The 19,094-nt window shown below is 44.9% G+C and overlaps 1 protein-coding gene across 8 annotated transcripts in view; it reads right to left on the reverse strand.

Annotated features, from left to right (window-relative positions):
• Nucleotides 1-19,094, reverse strand: part of zfyve28 (zinc finger, FYVE domain containing 28) — a 266,810-nt gene that overhangs the window by 154,469 nt on the left and 93,247 nt on the right. For 4 of the 8 annotated variants that reach the window (XR_011948985.1, XM_072515676.1, XM_072515677.1 and 1 more), the window contains exons 4-5: nucleotides 16,615-16,817; nucleotides 7,683-7,772 (exon numbers count right to left, since the gene is read on the reverse strand). The exons of 1 other annotated variant lie outside the window; for it this stretch is intronic. Coding sequence is in view for 6 of the 7 variants with exons in the window: in XM_072515676.1 (XP_072371777.1) it covers nucleotides 7,683-7,772; nucleotides 16,615-16,817 (293 nt within the window). In the remaining variant the exon portion in view is untranslated. The remainder of the gene's footprint in view (nucleotides 1-7,682; nucleotides 7,773-16,614; nucleotides 16,818-19,094) is intronic. 3 more of the 8 variants (XM_072515678.1, XM_072515680.1, XM_072515679.1) reach the window with 1 other exon arrangement.

Below are 19,094 nucleotides of genomic sequence, written 5' to 3' on the forward strand. Positions count from 1 at the left end.
GTTGAAACATTAGAGCCAGGATTCTCCGAGCCTCCGTGCCGAAATCACGCTCGTCACGGGGGCGCAGAATCTGGTCTCAGTCACGCGGCGTTGGGATGCGATTCTCCGCGGACCGGAGAATCGCAGCCAGCCGCGCGCAGTCAACACGGCGGCAGTCGGGGGCAGTTGAAAGAGACCCCCGCGACGATTCTCCGGGATCGACCAGCCGAGTTGCACCGGCGGGAGCTCGGACTAACGGCTACCGATCGACAGGTGCGCGCAATCCGGAGGGGGCACGCTGTGTGGCTCCGCCATGTTGCGTGTGAAAACGGCTGGCGCGTGAATGCGCGGACCCGCGGCCTGAACAAAGAACAAAGAACAAAGAAATGTACAGCACAGGAACAGGCCCTTCGGCCCTCCAAGCCCGTGCCGACCATACTGCCCGACTAAACTACAATCTTCTACACTTCCTGGGTCCGTATCCTTCTATTCCCATCCTATTCATATATTTGTCAAGATGCCCCTTAAATGTCCCTATCGTCCCTGCCTCCACTACCTCCTCCGGTAGTGAGTTCCAGGCACCCACTACCCTCTGCGTAAAAAACTTGCCTCGTACATCTACTCTAAACTTTGCCCCTCTCACCTTAAACCTATGCCCCCTAGTAATTGACCCCTCTACCCTGGGGAAAAGCCTCTGACTATCCACTCTGTCTATGCCCCTCATAATTTTGTATACCTCTATCAGGTCGCCCCTCAACCTCCTTCGTTCCAGTGAGAACAAACCGAGTTTATTCAATCGCTCCTCATAGCTTATGCCCTCCATACCAGGCAACATTCTGGTAAATCTCTTCTGCACCCTCTCTAAAGCCTCCACATCCTTCTGGTAGTGTGGCGACCAGAATTGAACACTATACTCCAAGTGTGGCCTAACTAAGGTTCTATACAGCTGCAACATGACTTGCCAATTCTTATACTCAATGCCCCGGCCAATGAAGGCAAGCATGCCGTATGCCTTCTTGACTACCTTCTCCACCTGTGTAGCCCCTTTCAGTGATCTGTGGACCTGTACTCCTAGATCTCTTTGACTTTCAATACTCTTGAGTGTTCTACCATTCACCGTATATTCCCTACCTGCATTAGCCCTTCCAAAATGCATTACCTCACATTTGTCCAGGTTAAACTCCATCTGCCATCTCTCCGCCCAAGTCTCCAGACAATCTAAATCCTGCTGTATCCTCTGACAGTCCTCATCGCTATCCGCAATTCCACCAACCTTTGTGTCGTCTGCAAACTTACTAATCAGACCAGTTACATTTTCCTCCAAATCATTTATATATACTACAAAGAGCAAAGGTCCCAGCACTGATCCCTGTGGAACACCACTGGTCACAGCCCTCCAATTAGAAAAGCATCCCTCCATTGCTACCCTCTGCCTTCTATGGCCTAGCCAGTTCTGTATCCCTTAAGTGCAGGGCCCCGTATCGGCAGCAGGAGCTGTGCGGCGCACGCCGGAGCCCTGCTATCCCTCTTAAACCGGAGAATCACTCCGAACTTTTTGAAAAAAGTCTGGAGTGATTAGTGCCCTTTTTCCGGAGAGCGTGGGGACAAAGCCCCATTTTCGGAGAGTCCCCGCCTAGATGTCTGAACAAGTCACTGACTTTCTTCCATTTTTCTATGAAGTCATATTGCATGTTGGTCCAGTTAGGATGCCTCGCATTATTTAAGCTTTGAAATACAAAGAGCATTTCATTGAGAAAGAATACTTTGCCGGTAGAATACAAACTGACTTCCATCCATTATGTTCTACAAAATCACTGAATTATTCAGCCCCAGACATGAAAATCCTTATCAGACAAGAGCGTTCTATCAAACCGCTACAATAACAGAATACAGAAGAAGCCCTCAAAGGGTTCTGTATTCTCCTCACCTGTTTTAGAGACATGGGCATAACAAAAACGTACTCCAAGCCAAAATAGACCATTAGCACGTGTGACCGACCACCAAAGACTTGGCCAAAGAGGACAATTCTAAAGAGGGGCTTAGAATTCAAGAGAGTAGGGTCGGGACAGCTGAAGCTATGGCTGCCAATTGTATCTTCAATTGCATATTGTTACAACCCTTGGTCAGACGAACTCCCAAGTTGATGGGATCTGGTTGAGGACCAATAACATGTTTAAAATAGACAAGGTTTGAGACTGAAAACGCTTGGCTCAGAGAAAGTGAACAAAGGCACACGATTCTACGGGTTTTGAACAAACGAAAATCAACTTTCCTATACAAGGTCAGAATGATAAAATAATTTACAAGATGATAAATTGCTCTCAAGCGGCCAAAGGTTGAATGCGGTTACGATGGGAGATTAGGCCTAGGTAAGGTGCTCCTTCGAAGGGTCAGTGCAGACTGGCTGGGCCGAATGGTCTCCCTTCTGCATTGTAGGGATTCTACGATCGATCTTATACTCCAACATTCAGGGCAAGTAGGAGGTGCATGTGAATCAACAAGCCGAATATGTCCAAACAGACACATTGCACCATAAATGCCAAATGCAGCCAAAACACATTTCATGGGTGTCTCCACAACCCATCCAGACATCAGTAAACACGGAGTCAACCAATCTCACTATCTTTCTCACGAAGATTTCCAATGTTTACAGTTGAAACGCTTGCCTTGGAATTTTCGCCAAGAGTTGCTCCAACTTGGGAGGCTTCACCAACAGCCTACGGCGCAGGGTTTCAATTGCCTTCAAAGTTTCTGTTCCCTGCTCCCAAGGGGTATCTTTGTGCAATCGGTCCACAAAACTGAACCGCCAACGCACTGCTGCCTGCACAGATCTTCAGGATTTCTCTTTCACCACCAGGTTTGGAAGGCATCAACAGCCCACCTCTAGGGTTTCAATCTCATCTCCCGGAATTCCGCTTCCCTGGATTCCAGAGTGTACACCCCAACACCAAATTACAGGCACAACGTCAGATTTTTGGCCATGCTGAGCAGATGCTTCAATTCCAAAGGGGTGCACCGCTGCCCCAGCAGCCCTCCTCAATTATCAAAGCTTCTCAGGAGCCCCTTTACTTAAGTCTGTTCCCCAAACCCCTGTCATTAATTTGGAGCCTGTTTCTCTGGTCGTTTCATTTTTCTTAACTTAACTGGGACCTATTTCTGTCCTATCTTTGCCCCTATCTGGGATTTCCTTTTGGTCCTCTCCCTTGACCCCTGCCTGGACCTCTCAATGTCGGCCTCCTGGTTTGGGCCTTCTCCCTTGTCCCCCAACATGTTTCCAGCCTCTGGCGTTTCACACCCAGTCACCTGACAAGGGTTTTTGCACCTTTATTTTTTTAATGCACAAGCACACAAGGCCTGTCCTGGGACTGAAGCTAAATAGGTAGAGCCTGCATGTGCAGTCCACTCCTGGCTTGGGCATGTGTGGGAAATACAAAGACTATCGGGAGTTGGAGTTCCCAATCTCCTAGCTCACGATTAAGGTAAACTGGGTTTCATAACATGATGCACACGAGACCAGAGTCCAAGGAGCTCAGTTTGACAGTTAAAGATAGAGGGGGTGAGTTAATGAATGCATTTAAATACAGATAAAAGTTAAAAAACTGAGGGTTTGAGGGACTCAGAATTCATGTAGATCAGAGAGTTCAGGAGTGATGGGTGAACGGGTTGGTGCGGCAATGATTGGTCAGAAGAGCATTGGAACGACAAAGGAACATGAGGATTCCAGCAGTATGTAGGGCCAGTAGGCAGGAGCAGGTTGTCTTCGTGATAAAGTTTAAGAGGTTGGAACCAGCTCAGGATTAAATAAGGTACCGATTAAAAAGATACAAAAATTAGAACATGAAAATCTTTGGAAACAAGAGGTTTGAAAGACTAGTAACAGAGTTAGTGATTGAAACAGAAAGCACATCAACATGGCTGGTGGAAAAGGCAATGAAAGAATATGGGAACAGGGTGGGTACATGGGTTTAGGATAATCAATGTTTGGGCTGAAAGGTCTTCCAATGCAGAAAGCTCCAAACTGTTGGATGTCTGTAAAATCTCAGGTGGCCCAAGGAGGTCAGTTAAACGATGTTTAATAAATCAACAAAAAGCAAAGGCCACAATGTGGTATACAGTTCAAAGGTCACAACCGGGACTACCGATCGCACCGGTCCCAATCCACGCCAGCTTCTGTAAGGCGCATTTACGAGCCCAGCTGGGCGGACCTCTACCCACTAGTGGGGGAGCTCGTATTCCACAAGTCTCATGGGGAGATCAATTAAGGTGTCTCCAGGGTTGCGCGAGTCAATGTCCAAGTACAAATATTACTTTAAGAGCACACATTTTTGCTAGAATTAAAAATGCCATAACCTGCAACACGAAAAAGTAGAGTGAAAAGGAAAGTGACATTTAGAATTATCGTTAAGAACTGTCCTGACACTTGTCCGACTTCCTGCCATTTTGCCATTTAATGGTTTGCTCTTTGAGATGTGAAGCTCCGCCTGCTTGTCCAAAGATATGTAAAAGATTTTGTAGCATTTCTGCGGAAGAGTTAGAGCATTCTGACACCCCTAACCTAGATCGATCCTTTACCAACCTCACCAAAAACACACTGACTGGTCATTCATTTATTTGCTGATTGTTGTACTTGGGTGTTGTACTTGCCCACAAACATGCTGCTAGATTTCAGGAGTAATTCATTGGATATTTCGGAGAACACGATAAGATATCATATAACATCCGGTTTCTGGGTTGATTTATACACTTTCCTCTGATTTCCAACCTCCTATTCGTGTCACGTCCATTTATCTGTTGTGCATTCTTTCTCGATTTTTCCTTAGAATTTATTTTGTAGAATAAATTCCATATCTAGATGCCGACCCCTAAGACGACTGGGGCTCAATTGACCTCTTCAGATTCTCCTCATCATTGTCCTTCATTTGCTTTTCAATGCTTTTTTTTTTTTTAATCCATTTAATGGGCAATTTAGCGTGGCCAATCCACCTATCCTGCACATCTTTGGGTGAGGGGAGATCGACACAGACAGGGGGAGAATATGCAAACTCCACACGGACAGCGACCCGGGGCCGGGATCGAACCCGGGTCCTCGATGCCGTGAGGCAGCAGTGCTAATCACTGCCCCCTGTTTTTCAATGCTAGTAATGTGTTACATCTTGCATCAGATGTTTGATTTTAAGAGGTTGTTTGTTGCTTCACCTGCTGCACAAGACAGACTTTCATCGGCTTCTTCCTGGAACAGGTCTTCACTCTGTTGCCAGATGCTTATAACTTGGGGACTCCACATCAAGCATGGTTGACTAGGAGTCTCTCCTGCTCTTACTGCCTGCCATTGGCAATTGTTGCAAGATTCTGCCGGTTGATACTCAACTGGTTGGCTGCGTTATGAATTCACCTTCCTTGGCCATCAAGTCCTGGGATGGGGCTTGAACCCAAAGCTTCTGACTCAAGACGCTATCCCCCTGTACCAGATGGCCTCCTGACTTAAGTACTCAAATGCAAAGGGCTTTGACAAAGTCACCCAGACTCAAAATGTTAGCCCTTTCTCTCTCCACAGATGCAGTCAGATCTGCTGAGAATGTGCAGTATTTTCTCATTTTGTTTCGGATTCCAGCATCTGCAGTAATTTGTTTTCACCCAACAGTTCATAAGTGTTTAATCATCCATGTCTATTATATTGTAGTTCTACAATCATAAAATTACACTTCATAAAGTTTTACATTACACAGACACAGAGGGAGAAATACCTTGATGTATTAAGAGAGCTTGCATTGTGTTGCTCTATAATAATGTTGGGTGAACCACAAGTCTTCCCTTTCTCGATCAAATGACCACACAACCAGTTAGTTAGTTCAAAAGATGGTTTATTTACATACTCAAGAGTTATCTCGACATGCAAACACAATATCTACTATGAGTTAAACTACACCTATCAGCTACAATAACCTATACTTAACTTCAGGGTGACCGGCACTGTACAAATGGAGATGGCCTTGATCTGTATTCCACTTGGCTGGTTCGAAGAAAGTGGCTCTGTCTCTGCTGGGCTCATCTGTCGTAGTGATCGTTGGTCTTGAACTTAGCTGGCAGTTCCGGCTGCAATTGGTTAGGCACAGGCCGCATCCAAAAGAGACAGAACACATGGCTGCACTTTCTTTTCTCCCTCTGGGATTTCGCGCTCTTTGGGGCGGTCCTTAACCTTGGGCCCAATAGTTCGACAGGGCTCCGATCACTCTCTTCGATTTCGGCCAATAAAGGGGCGGGTGCCTTGGGGGTAGCTGGGCGGATCCTTAGCGGTCATTGACCTTGGCAGTTGTGCTTTCTGAGTAAGGGGAGTGGCGCCGATCAGTCTGTGGCTGTACCGGTTGCTTGATTGGAGTTCTATTGTCCTGGGAAAATGGGCCATTAAAATGCAAACGAGCGGGGGTTTCGATCAGGTCTGGTTAGCTGTGTTTCAGATACACATACGCTCTGTATCTGTCGGAGTCCTGGGTTGGCCATAATTCCCATGGTCCTTTGCAGGTGGCCATCTTAGATGGCTACAATTGCAAGCGAAGCAACTTTACAGACAGAACAATTTAGTCCTGGTCTCTGGGTGCAAGTTGGAAAAGATGATAATGCGTATTACTGACACTGCTTGTTGCACTTTTTTCTTAGGCTATGGGAGTGTTCCTTGAACATGTTTATCCAGTATATTTCTTTTTAAAGAAAAGAGTTAAATTATCTATCCAGAAGTAATTCCGATGTGGCAACTGCATTTATGTTAATCAGAAATACCCCTCTATTATAGAGGAGGCGTTAACTTATTTTAGTTTGAACTTGTCAATAGCTTTTGTTTGGAGTCTATGCTTCTTACCCAGTGATGTGGAGATGCTGGCGTTGGACTGGGGTGGGCACAGTAAGAAGTCTTACAACACCAGGTTAAAGTTCAACAGGTTTCCTTCAAATCGCTAGCTTTCGGAGCACAGTTCCTTCATCAGGTGAGTGATGAAGGAGCTGTGCTCTGAAAGCTAGTGATTCGAAACAAACCTGTTGGATTTTAACCTGGTGTTGTAACTCAGCGATCTGTAAAGTCAGCGAGAATGAATCTACTCTATTCACTGGCATTTCTGATGCTCACTCATTCTAGCTTGCATCCTCGGTTATGAACTCACTATCGTATCAGATTCTTTATGCAGGAGGCTAGAATCATGATCCCTCAAATGCTCTTTCAATTGAGATACACCATGACTATTAGCTCACAAATACATTGATCAGGATCCTCTCTCTCGGCTATCTCAGGAAAAGCTACAGTTCGAAGTGGAATTAGCTGTAAAATACCTGACTGGGAGATTTCAATCAAGGGTGTTATATGATTAAACATAATTGCCACACAAATTAAAGGCTACAGTCACTCAAATCACCACCTCACGTCGAGACACAAGAATTCTGAACCAGCCTTGGAAAAACTACTTAACTTTTGTCAATGAATCTTCGAGGTCGTATGTCTAAAAGTGCACATTACGCACTAAATGTATCCCCACAAAATACCCAATTTCTAAGAGCTCTAATGTATTCTAATCCTTCTTCCGGCTCAGCCTGAATATTTTTGAATAATGATAAATAATTTCATTTTAATTTTAAACTTATAATATAAAATACAATTGCACCATATAAAAAATAAAATAGCATATTTAGGAAGAAAAGGACAAATTTTCAAATCTAACCTTTCAACTGTTTCACAGAAGAGAACAATGACTTCCTGCTGTACGTAATATTCTTTAGGAGATTTCACAGGTACCATCGCAGAGACATAACTGAAAGACAAGTCAAATAATCAGAGCACATTTCACATTAAATCACACAGGGAAAAAAAAACAAAGTGAAATCATATGTGACTGAGGTATCTCCCACTTGCACCCATCACCATTGCACGCTGTGAATCAAGATCAAAACCAAGAGTAAAGCACTCAACTGCTGCAGATACATTGGCAAGCAACACATCTAATTCCAGGGATAGACATCAGCCTTTGGAAAGATAGGTTTAGTTGGCAAGCTGAGGTGGTTTTCATAAAACATATTCTTGGGCGATTTACACAGAAACACAAGTAGAAAATAGGAGGCCATTCGGTCCTGCTCCGCCATTCATTATGATCACGGCTGATCATCAAGTTCAATATCCAGATCCCACTGTCCCCCTCATATCCCTTGGTCCCTTTAGCCCCAAGAGCGATATCTAATTCCTTCTTGAAATTACACAACGTTTTGGCCTCAACTACTTTCTGTGGGAGTGAATTCCACAGATTCACCACTCTCTGGGTGAAGAAATTTCTCCTCGCCTCAGTCCGAAAAGGTTTGCCCCTTATCCTCAAACTATGACCCCTGGTTCTGGACTCCTCCACCATCGGGAGCATTCTTTCTGAATCTACCCGGTCTAATCCGGTTAGAATTTCACAAGTTTCAATGAGATCCCCTCTGACTCTTCTAAACCCCAATGAAGACAATCCGAACTAACTTGGTCTCTCCTCTTACGACAGTCCCGCCATCCCAGGAATCAGCCTGGTAAACCTTCGCTGCACTCGTTCCATAGCAAGAACATCCTTCCTCAGATAAGGACACCAAAACTGCACACAATACTCCAGGTGTGGCCTCACCAATAGTCTATATAATTGCAGTAAACCATCCCTATTCCTATACTCAAATCCTCTCGCAATGAAGGCCAACATACCATTTGCCTTCTTTACTGTCTGCTGCACCTGCACGCTTACTTTTAGCGACTGATGCACGAGGCCACCAAGGTCTCGCTGAATATCTACCTCTATCAATTTACACCCATTCAAATCATAATCTGCCTTCCTATTTTTGTTTCCGAAGCGGATAACCTCACATTTATCCACATTATACTGCATCGGCCATGCAGGTGCCCACTCACTCAGCCTGTCCAAATCCCACTGAAGCATCTCTGCATCCTCCTCACAGCTCACCCTCCCAGCCAACTTTGTATCATCTGCAAATTTGGAGATAATACATTTAGCTCCCTCGTCCAAATCATTAATGCATAATGTGAACAGTTGGGGTCCTAGCACAGATCCCTGCGGTACCCCACTATTCACTGCCTGTCAATCGGAAAAAGACCCATTTATTCCAACTTTTTGCTTCCTGCCTGCTAACCAGCTTTCTATCCATCAAGACACTACCCGCAATTTGCTTTAACTTTACATATTAATGTGCTGACTTTTGTCTGATTATACCACTGCTTTCCAAATGCTGTGCTATGAAATCCTTGATAATGGACTCCAACAACTTCCCTTCTACCGACGTTAGGCTCACAGGTCTGTAGTTCCCAGTTTTCTCTCTACCCTACCCTCCTTTTTGAATTGTGAAAAGCTTTTGACAAGGTGCCACACAAAAGGTTGCTGCATAAACTAAAGATGCATGGCATTGAGGGTAAAGTGGTAGCATGGGTAGAGGATTGGTTAACTAACAGAAAGCAGAGAGTGGGGATAAATGGCTGTTTCTCTGGTTGGCAACCTGTAACTAGTGGGGTCCCTCAAGGATCAGTGTTGGGCCCGCAGTTGTTCAGAATTTACATAGACGATTTGGAGTTGGGGACCAAGTGCAATGTGTCAAAGTTTGCAGACGACACTAAGATGAGTGGTAAAGCAAAAAGTGCAGAGGATACCAGAAGTCTGCAGAAGGATTTGGATAGGTTAGGTGAATGGGCTAGAGTCTGGCAAATGGAATTCAATGTTGCCAAGTGTGAGGCTATCCATTTTGGGAGGAATAACAGCAGAATGGATTATTATTTAAACGGCAAGATGTTAAAACATGCTGCTGTGCAGAGGGGCCTGGGTGTGCTGGTGCACGAGTCACAAAAAGTTGGTGTGCAGGTGCAACAGGTGATTAAGAAGGCTAATCGAGTTTTGTCTTTCATTGCTAGAGGGATGGAGTTCAAGACTAGGGAGGTTATGCTGCAATTATATAGGGTGTTGGTGAGGCTGCATCTGGAGTAGTGTGTTCAGTTTTGGTCTCCTTACCCGAGAAAGGACATATTGGCACTGGAGGGAGTGCAGAGGAGATTTACTAGGTTGATCCTAGAGTTGAGGGGATTAGATTATGACGAGAGGTTGAGTAGACTGGGACTGTACTCATTGGAGTTTAGAAGGATGCGGGGGGATCTTATTGAAACATATAAAATTATGAAGGGAATAGATAGGATAGATGCAGGCAGGTTGTTTCCACTGGTCGGGGAAAGCAGAACTAGGGGGCATAGCCTCAAAATAAGGGGAAGTAGATTTAGGATGGAGTGTTGGAGGAACTTCTTCACCCAAAGGGTTGTGAATCTCTGGAATTCCTTGCCCAGTGAAGCAGGTGAGGCTCCTTCTTTAAACGTTTTTATGAAAAAGATAGATACCTTTCTAAAGAATAAAGGGATTCGGGGATATGGTGTACGGGCCGGAGAGTGGAGCTGAGTCGACAAAGATCAGCCATGATCTCATTGAATGGCGGAGCAGGCCCGAGGGGCCAGATGGCCGACTCCTGTTCCTAGTTCTTATGCTATATTAGCTATCCTCCAATCTGCGGGAACCATTCCAGAGTCCAAAAAATCTTGGAAAATGACCATCAATGGATCGACTATTTCTCGGGCCACTTTCTTATGTACTCTGGGATGAAGATGATCGGTCCCTGGAGACATGTCCGCCTTCAATCCCATTAATTTCCCCGAAATAATTTCTTGGCTTTCCTTCAGCTCTTCCATGAAACTGGTTTCTCTCAGAATTTCTGGTACATTATTTATGTCTTCCTTTGTGAAGACAGAAGCAAAGTACAAATTTAGTTTCAGCCACTTCTTTTTCCCAGTTAGGAATTCCCCCGTTTCCGACTGTCGGGGGCCTGCAATCTTTTTCTCTTTGTACCTATTGAAACTTTTGCCGTCAGTTTTTATGATTCACGCTAGCTTACTTTCAAATTGTATTTTCCCCTTCTTAATCAATCCCTTAGTCCGCTTTTACTGATTTTTATAAACTATTCCCAATCCTCAGGTCAATTCTTTTTTTTGCTAATTGTGAGCCATGGTTTGGCCACAGTTCCCTTTCTACTCTTGCACCAAATAGAAACAAACAACTTTTGAGTTCACCTGTTCATTCCTTGAATGCCTGACATTGCCTGTCCACTGTCTTTCCTTCCAGTAATATTTCCCAGTCCGTCATAGCTAGTTCATGCCTCATACCATCATAGTTACCTTTATTGAGGTTCAGGAACCTGGTCTCGGAATCAACTACCTCACTAGGGCTGGTTTAGCTCAGTGGACTAGACAGCTGATTTGTAAAGCAGAACAAGGCCAGCAGCACGGGTTCAATTCCTGTGCCAGCTTACCCAAACAGGCAGCGGAATGTGGCGACTAGGGGCTTTTCACAGTAACTTCATACTTGTGACAATGAAAAAGATTATCCAACTTGATAAAGAATTCTATCATATAATGGTCACTCATCACCAAGAGTTCTCTCTCAACTAGATTTCCAACTAACCCTTTCACATTGCACAACACCCAGTCCTCGATGGCCTGTTCCCTTGTTGGTTCCTGAATGTATTGGTCCAGAAAACCATCCGTTTACACTCCAGAAATTCCTCTCTATTGTACTGTGACTAATTTGACATTTGGAGCCATGTCTCCGCAATCCCAACAATATCATACCTCTTTACATCTATCTGATCAACTAATGCATCCATTTTATTTTGAATGCTCTGCGCGTTCAGGTACGAAACCTTTGCCTTCACTTTCCCCCAGGGTGAATAGGAAGATTCTATGATTGCTATCAACACCCCGTTACAACTGGGTTTAGCATCTCTGTATAGCTACATTCTAAAATGACACTTACAAATCAGACACCTGGATTTGCAGGCGTTTTCACTGTAAACATGACCATTGCATTAAAACCCCAAGCCATGATTTTCATGTGAGATTCCAGACTCCTCCTCCAACTGATTGTTCACGTCTTGTGTAAAAAAAATATATTTTACCCAGTCCACAGAGAAATCCCTCAATTGCTGTGAGAGCGGTCAAATAATTCAATCTCAGAGATCAAAGGGTTTCTTTGCTGCTGTAGATGTTGGATAAAGTAAGGATTTAAGTACTTTTTTTACATAACCCACTATTGCTTCACACTGAATTGTCTGCTGGCGTTTGAAGTTGTAAGTGAATTGGTGCTTTGAAGGCTGTCCATCGCTTGTAAGTTCCCTCATGGCAGACTGGTACAGAAGGTGAAGTCACACGGGATCAGGGGTGAGCTGGCTAGGTCATAGAAGGCAGAGAGTAATAATGGAAGGGTGCTTTTCTGATTGGAGGGCTGTGACTAGTGGTATTCCGCAGGGATCAGTGCTGTTTGTAGTATATATAAATGATTTGGAGGAAAATGTAACTGGTCTGATTAGTAAGTTTGCAGACGACACAAAGGTTGGTGGAATTGCGGATAGCGATGAGGACTGTCGGAGGATACAGCAGGATTTAGATTGTTTGGAGACTTGGGCGGAGAGATGGCAGATGGAGTTTAATCCGGACAAATGTGAGGTAATGCATTTTGGAAGGTCTAATGCGGGTAGGGAATATACAGTGAATGGTAGAACCCTCAAGAGTATTGACAGTCAGAGAGATCTAGGTGTACAGGCCACTGAAAGGGGCAACACAGGTGGAGAAGAAGTCAAGAAGGCATACGGCATGCTTGCCTTCATTGGCCAGTGCATTGAGTATAAAAATTGGCAAGTCATGTTGCAGCTGTATAGAACCTTAGTTAGGCCACACTTGGGGTAGTGTGTTCAATTCTGGTCACCACACTACCAGAAGGACGTGGAGGCCTTAGAGAGGGTCCAGAAGACATTTACCAGGATGTTGCATGGTATGGAGGGCATTAGCTATGAGGAGCGGTTGAATAAACTCGGTTTGTTCTCACTGGAACGACGGAGGTTGAGGGACCACCTGATAAGAGGTCTACAAAATTATGAGGGGCATAGACAGAGTGGATAGTCAGAGGCTTTTTCCCAGGGTAGAGGGGTCAATTACTATGGGGCGTAGGTTTATGGTGCGAGGGGCCAGGTTTAGAGGAGATGTACGAGGTAAGTTTTTTTTTTACATAGAGGGCAGTGGGTGCCTGGAACTCGCTGCCGGAGGAGGTGGTTGAAGCAGGGACAATAGTGACGTTTAAGGGGCTGTAGTGCAACAATTACTCACTCAAGTTGAGAAGAGATGAAATCAATCAAGGCTTGAGTGAGTAATTGTTGCGCTACAATTTATTAAGCAAGACTTGTTCCCCAGCAGCTCAGTTACAGAATGCGGCTGCTGGGAGAACTCGAGCTCTTATACTCTGCCTTCAGGGCGGAGCCAGCAGGCGGCAGACCCAACCAGGACCCAGGACCTGTCAGCCAATAGCCTCTCGGCTTCACGGGTACCATACTACCCCTAATACATACCACCACAGGGGCATCTTGACAAATACATGAATAGGATGGGAATAGAGGGATACAGACCGCGGAAGTGCAGAAGATTTTAGTTTTGACGGGCAGCATGGTCGGCACAGGCTTGGTGGGCCGAAGGGCCTGTTCCTGTGCTGTACTTTTTTGTTCTCTTTAATTTGAGGTTTTGGTGGGGGTGGGTGGGGAAGAAGAGGCGCATCAAATGCAGGATATTTGAACCCATCAGTCACATCCCTGTTTTTGCAGGTATCTGTTCTTTTAGTATTAATTTATTAATAATAGCCTTTATTAGTGCCACAAGTAGGCTTACATTAACATTGTAATGAAGTTACTGTGAATATCACCCAGTCACCACATTCCAGCACCTGTTCGGGTACACGGAGGGAGAAATCCGAATGTCCAATTCACCCAACAAGCACATCTTTTGGGACTTGTGGGAGGAAACCGGAGCGCTCGGAAAAAACCCACGCAGACACGGGGAGAACTTGCAGACTCCGCATGGACACTGATCCAAGCTGGGAATCAAACCCAGGTCCCTGGCACGGTGATGTACCCGTTTGGTTTAATTTTAGTTGAGTATATTGTTGTCAAAATATGACTGCATTGGCAATTAATTCTCATGACAAAGGAAAGGATCATTTCAATTCTAAACTATAAATCATAAATCATACCACTTAAAATATATTTTGGAGGGCAGAAAAGAGAAAACACTGCAAATTTACAAATACTGCATACAGAATATCACCTAAATCAGCCAAGCACAACACTGATACTTTGCTGACACAAACTCAATCAAACCACAACTTCTCAAGTTCTCAAATAAGCAGCCAATTGCTGACCTTCAGATTGAAGTTGACTTTTTATAAATATTATTATTGGATACATAGGTGATTTGGTGTAGTTTGCAGATCGGCTGATAAACTCAAACTGCATTCCCCAATGAATTTACCCGCTGACAACACAGGCGTTTGTACCAGCAAGGTTGCCAATGAGATTAATTTTAGTCGGGGAAGTGAGCAGAGTGACCCCAAGCAGAAAGGTGGGGGTGGTTAGGGATTGAAAGGAAAGCGGACAACATTTTTGCTTCTAATTCCTACCTTGTATCCTCCTCACACAATGCATCCATATGGCAGCATCAGGCTCAGCTGTGATACCCCACTGATTGTATATTCACTACAAAGGCTTGCAAACAGATAATGGTCTCTCCATGAATCACAGACATTTACAGCACAGCAGGGCGCTAATTTGCTTGCACCAGGTCTTCCATGGAACAATTTCAATGCTCTAATCTCTCCCCCAGAGCCCTGCATCCTTCTCTGCTTCAAATATTTATTTGCTTTTTAAATAAAAAAGCTAAACGCCCTGTGACAAAGCAGTTCATGCAGTCCCAATCCTGTATATAAATGACATTTCATCTAACTTTTCATCACCGGTAGTTTTCAGTTTGAGGAAATAGCTTATTTCCATCAAAATTCTCTCATTATTCACCACGCCAATAAAAAATATCCCCAGTGACTTGCAGTGGCGGCAATGGAGTGAGTGGTTGCACATAGCGGAGGTTGGATTTTTTAGCCCTGTCTGCCCGTTTTGCGGGGTTGTTGCAGATGGAAAAAGTGGGTCCATTAAAGAGACATTCCTTCGATGGGGAATGTCAAAGGGGAACCAGACGAGCTGTGTGCCTAATAAGGGCATTCTTCAGAACAGGACACGCATGGTCTAGCAGGGGAAAAGATGGTCGCGGGATCTATGGCGTTGCTGCCCGCACAATGGTTGACAGAGCAGTTGGTTGAATTCCTTGCAGCCGAGTTTAAAAACATTCCCAGCATCTCAAATCTCCTATTGCAAGTACAATTTCCCAGCATTAGAATTATCCCGATGAATCTATTACTCTGATGCTCTTTCTATATTGCTTCCACAATTTTATCTCTTCAATCTTATTCTTTTTTTTTTGTAATCAAATATGCTTTAGCTTTTGTGTCATTCAGTTTCAGGCAATGGTGCAGTTGAACACACAAGTGACCAGACTGACTAGGTCGGGATTGTTCTCGCTGGAGTTCAGAAGAATGAGGGGGGATTTCATAGGGTAATTACAGGGGTCTATACAGGGTAGATACAGGGAAGGATGTTACCAATGATGGATGTGCCCAGAACCAGGGGTCACAGTCTGAGGATTCAGGGTAAACCATTTCAGACAGATATAAGGAGACATTTCTTCACACAAAGAGTGGTGAGCCTGTGGAATTCATTACCACAGGAAGTAGTTGATGCTAAAACTTTGAATATATTCAAGAGGCGGCTGGATATAACACTTGGGGAGAATGGGATCAAAGGCTATGGGGAGAAAGCAGGATTAGGCTATTGAGTTGGATGATCAGCCATGATCGTGATGAATGGCAGAGCAGACTCGAAGGGCCAAAAAGCCTCCTCCTGCTCCTATCTTCTATGTATCTATGTATCTATAACTGTTCAGCAAAATCTTTCAGCATTTCCCTCTCCAAATGCATTACCCCCATTCTTCTCGACAAGAAATTGCATCCTCCCATCTATCTTGCCATTTTCTTAACCCATCCTTTTTAAAATATTTTTTCCCCCAATTAATTAAGGGGCAATTTTAGTATGGCCAATCCACCTACCCTGCTTCTTTGGGTTGTGGGGGTGAGACACACGCAGACACGGGGAGAATGTCAAACTCTACATAGACATAGGGGCCAGGATTGAACCCGGGTCTTCGGTGCCGTGAAGCAGCAGTGCTAACCCCCGTGTTGTGCTACACTTTCCTTAACCGATCCTGAACCTAAAATTTATCTCACTCTTTGCCTAGCCCCCATTTTTATATTACTTGCAAAGTTCAAAATGTCCAAGTCTGAATGAAAATAAAAGCATACCCAGCATGGATTCCAAGGTACACCACTTGCAGTCTATGCAATATCACTGACCAATCTTTTCTTTCTTACCCATCAGCCACCTTATTGGCAATGCTGTTAGATATAGTTTCTTGACCATTTACATGAGGAGCGGGGGTGGAGGCTCAGCGAGAGGCTGAGCGCGAGGGCGAGCAAGCGAGCGAGCGGGCGCGCGAGCGAGAGGGCGAGCTTGCAAAAGCGAACAAACACAAAAGATATAAAAGCTCAGGCACAGAAATTAACAATTCTGAAAAACGTACGAAAAAGGTACATTTGTGAAGACTGTTACCATAGTTCAAATTCTGCAAACAAGCCATCAAATTGTTTGAGGGACTCCTTCATTTTGTCAGTATAGACATTCAGGTCTCTCAGGCACTGGTCACGGATAACGTTGCGCACTTCTTCTAGGCTGCGGGTTAAGTCTTTGGCCAAAGGTCGCATCGCCATGCTCTCTATTTCACGGTTCATGATAATTGAACCAGCGGCTAAACACTGGGTTTAAGAGGAATGAACAGTAAGGCAAGTTACACATTAGCCAGCATAAATACTACACCCATCTTAAATAAAAATTCACGGCTGATTATTGTTTCTATCATTCTGTTACCTACTTGTAGATATCCACAGTAATCTTGAAGTCTATTTCTCTTCCTAACCAGAGACCTGAATGACCAGATGGTATTGAAATGATAATCGCTTATTGTCACAAGTAGGCTTCAAATTACGTTACTGTGAAAAGACCCTAGTCGCCACATTCCAGCGCCTGTTCGGGGAGGCTGGTACGGGAATTGAACCGTGCTGCTGGCCTGCCTTGGTCTGCTTTCAAAGCCAGCAATTTAGCCCAGTGAGCTAAACCAGATCACAACCACACTGGGATTGATAGGGATTCGGAAGGTTAACCATACTGAAATAGATTTGCAGATCAATTTTGAAAGTGTGTTCCACTTATAATAGTGTGATTTAAAACTGTGCTTTAGTCAAGCCAAGAGAAAGAAAGGGAATGGTTGGGAGGAGAGGCGAGGGGTAGAAATGGATGGCAAAGTAAGGGGCCAGTGGCTATTATCCAAATTGGAGGACTATTCAAGAAGTAAAGTATTCAGGAAGGGGCAGTGATCCATGTGGGAACCAACAACGTAGGTCTCCTAGGATGATGTTCTGCAGAGAGATTTAAGAGTTAGGATTATATTCAAACACAGAACAAAGGCAAATACCTCTGGATTGATATCTCAGCATGTGCCAATTGGTATAGTGGGTCAAGCAGATCATTATAGAATGCAATGCATGGCTCAAGAATTTAGATTCATGGAGCACTGGCACAAGTGCTCAGGGAAGAGAGCTGGAGCAGTGCGGTGAGCTCCACCTCAAATCAGGCTGGGACCAGTGTCCTGGTGAATCATACAGCAAGGGACATGGATTGAGCTTTCAACTAACAGAAGCAAATGGAGAATTTGGATGATGGGAGATTCAGAAAGCCAAGACAACACAATGGTGTAGCAATGCAGATGCAGAGAAGCAGAGTGGGACTGGAATGGACTGAGTGTTTGATAGTAGTTGTGCAGTAAGATCCATAAGGAATAATGGTAAAAAAGAATGAAATTAAAAGCTTTTTTTTTTAATATAACCGGAATGCACAAAACATCTACAATAAGATGAACTAGTTGCGCTGATAGAGATAAATAGTTTAGGTCTAATCACCATTACAGAGACATGATTATATGGTGAGGGAAAAAGCAACATTTTGAGAAAACAGACAGAATGGCAAAGGAGGAGGTGCAGTCTTGATAGTAAAGAATGACATGAGGAATTAATGAGGAACGATCTCGGCTCAGAAAATCATGAAGTAGAACCAGTATGGGTAGAGATTAGAAATAAAAAGGAAGCCTTCCAGTGGCAGCATGTAGGTGGACATCGCATGTTGGGTCGTTCCTGCTCGAGGCTCGAATTTTTGGACCTTAATGCCCAGTCCCAGAGGCAATTTTTAAATGAACAGATGCAGGAAGACAGAAGAGGACGGGGGGGATGTCGAAAACTCAGAAGAAAGTCTCCGGGAAGGTTCGCCATTGAGCAAAAGGGTCAGCCCTTCACGGCAGAAATGACCAAGGTGATGGCCATGGAATTTGAAAAACAGTTTACCAAACACATGGAGGTGATGAGGAATGAAATGGTGGCAGTGAAGGTATTGGTGGAGGCGGCGATTGCCCCGGTGAAGGCGGCGGCGTCAAAGAAATCGGCCGAGGTGCGGGAGCAGGGAGAGAAGCTGAAGGGGGTGGAGGAGGCCTTGTCACAACATAGCAATCAGTTCACTTCGATGGGTGAGGATATGTAGAGGGTGGTGGAGGCCAACAAAGAACTGAGAGCGAAGGTGGAGGACCTGGAAAAAAGGTCTAGGCGGCAGAACTTAAGAATTGAGAGTATGCCCGAAGGGATGGGGGGCCGAGGCCGACTGAGTACTTTGCCAAGATGTTGGCGGAGCTGCTGGGGGAGGGGTAAGACCCCCCCCCGGTATGAACTGGATGGCCCCGGGCAAGTACTCTGGGAGACTGGCGGTGGTGGTGGCAGCGCTGAGGATTTGGAGGCAGCACTTCATGTTGGGGCTGGGTCAAGAGGGAATCACAGGTTTGAGCCGGGGAGGCTCGATGGGAGGTTTTGGAGTTGGGGGTGGGATCAGGGTATTAAAAGACCTGTGCCTGGGGGGATGTTTTGTGAAGTTGGAATAGCTGGGGAAGTAGTATGGACTGGGGCAAGGGGAAGGGTTTCGGTACCTGCAGCTCC

The sequence above is a fragment of the Scyliorhinus torazame genome, chromosome 9, assembly GCF_047496885.1.
Source record: "Scyliorhinus torazame isolate Kashiwa2021f chromosome 9, sScyTor2.1, whole genome shotgun sequence".
NCBI lineage: Eukaryota > Metazoa > Chordata > Chondrichthyes > Carcharhiniformes > Scyliorhinidae > Scyliorhinus > Scyliorhinus torazame.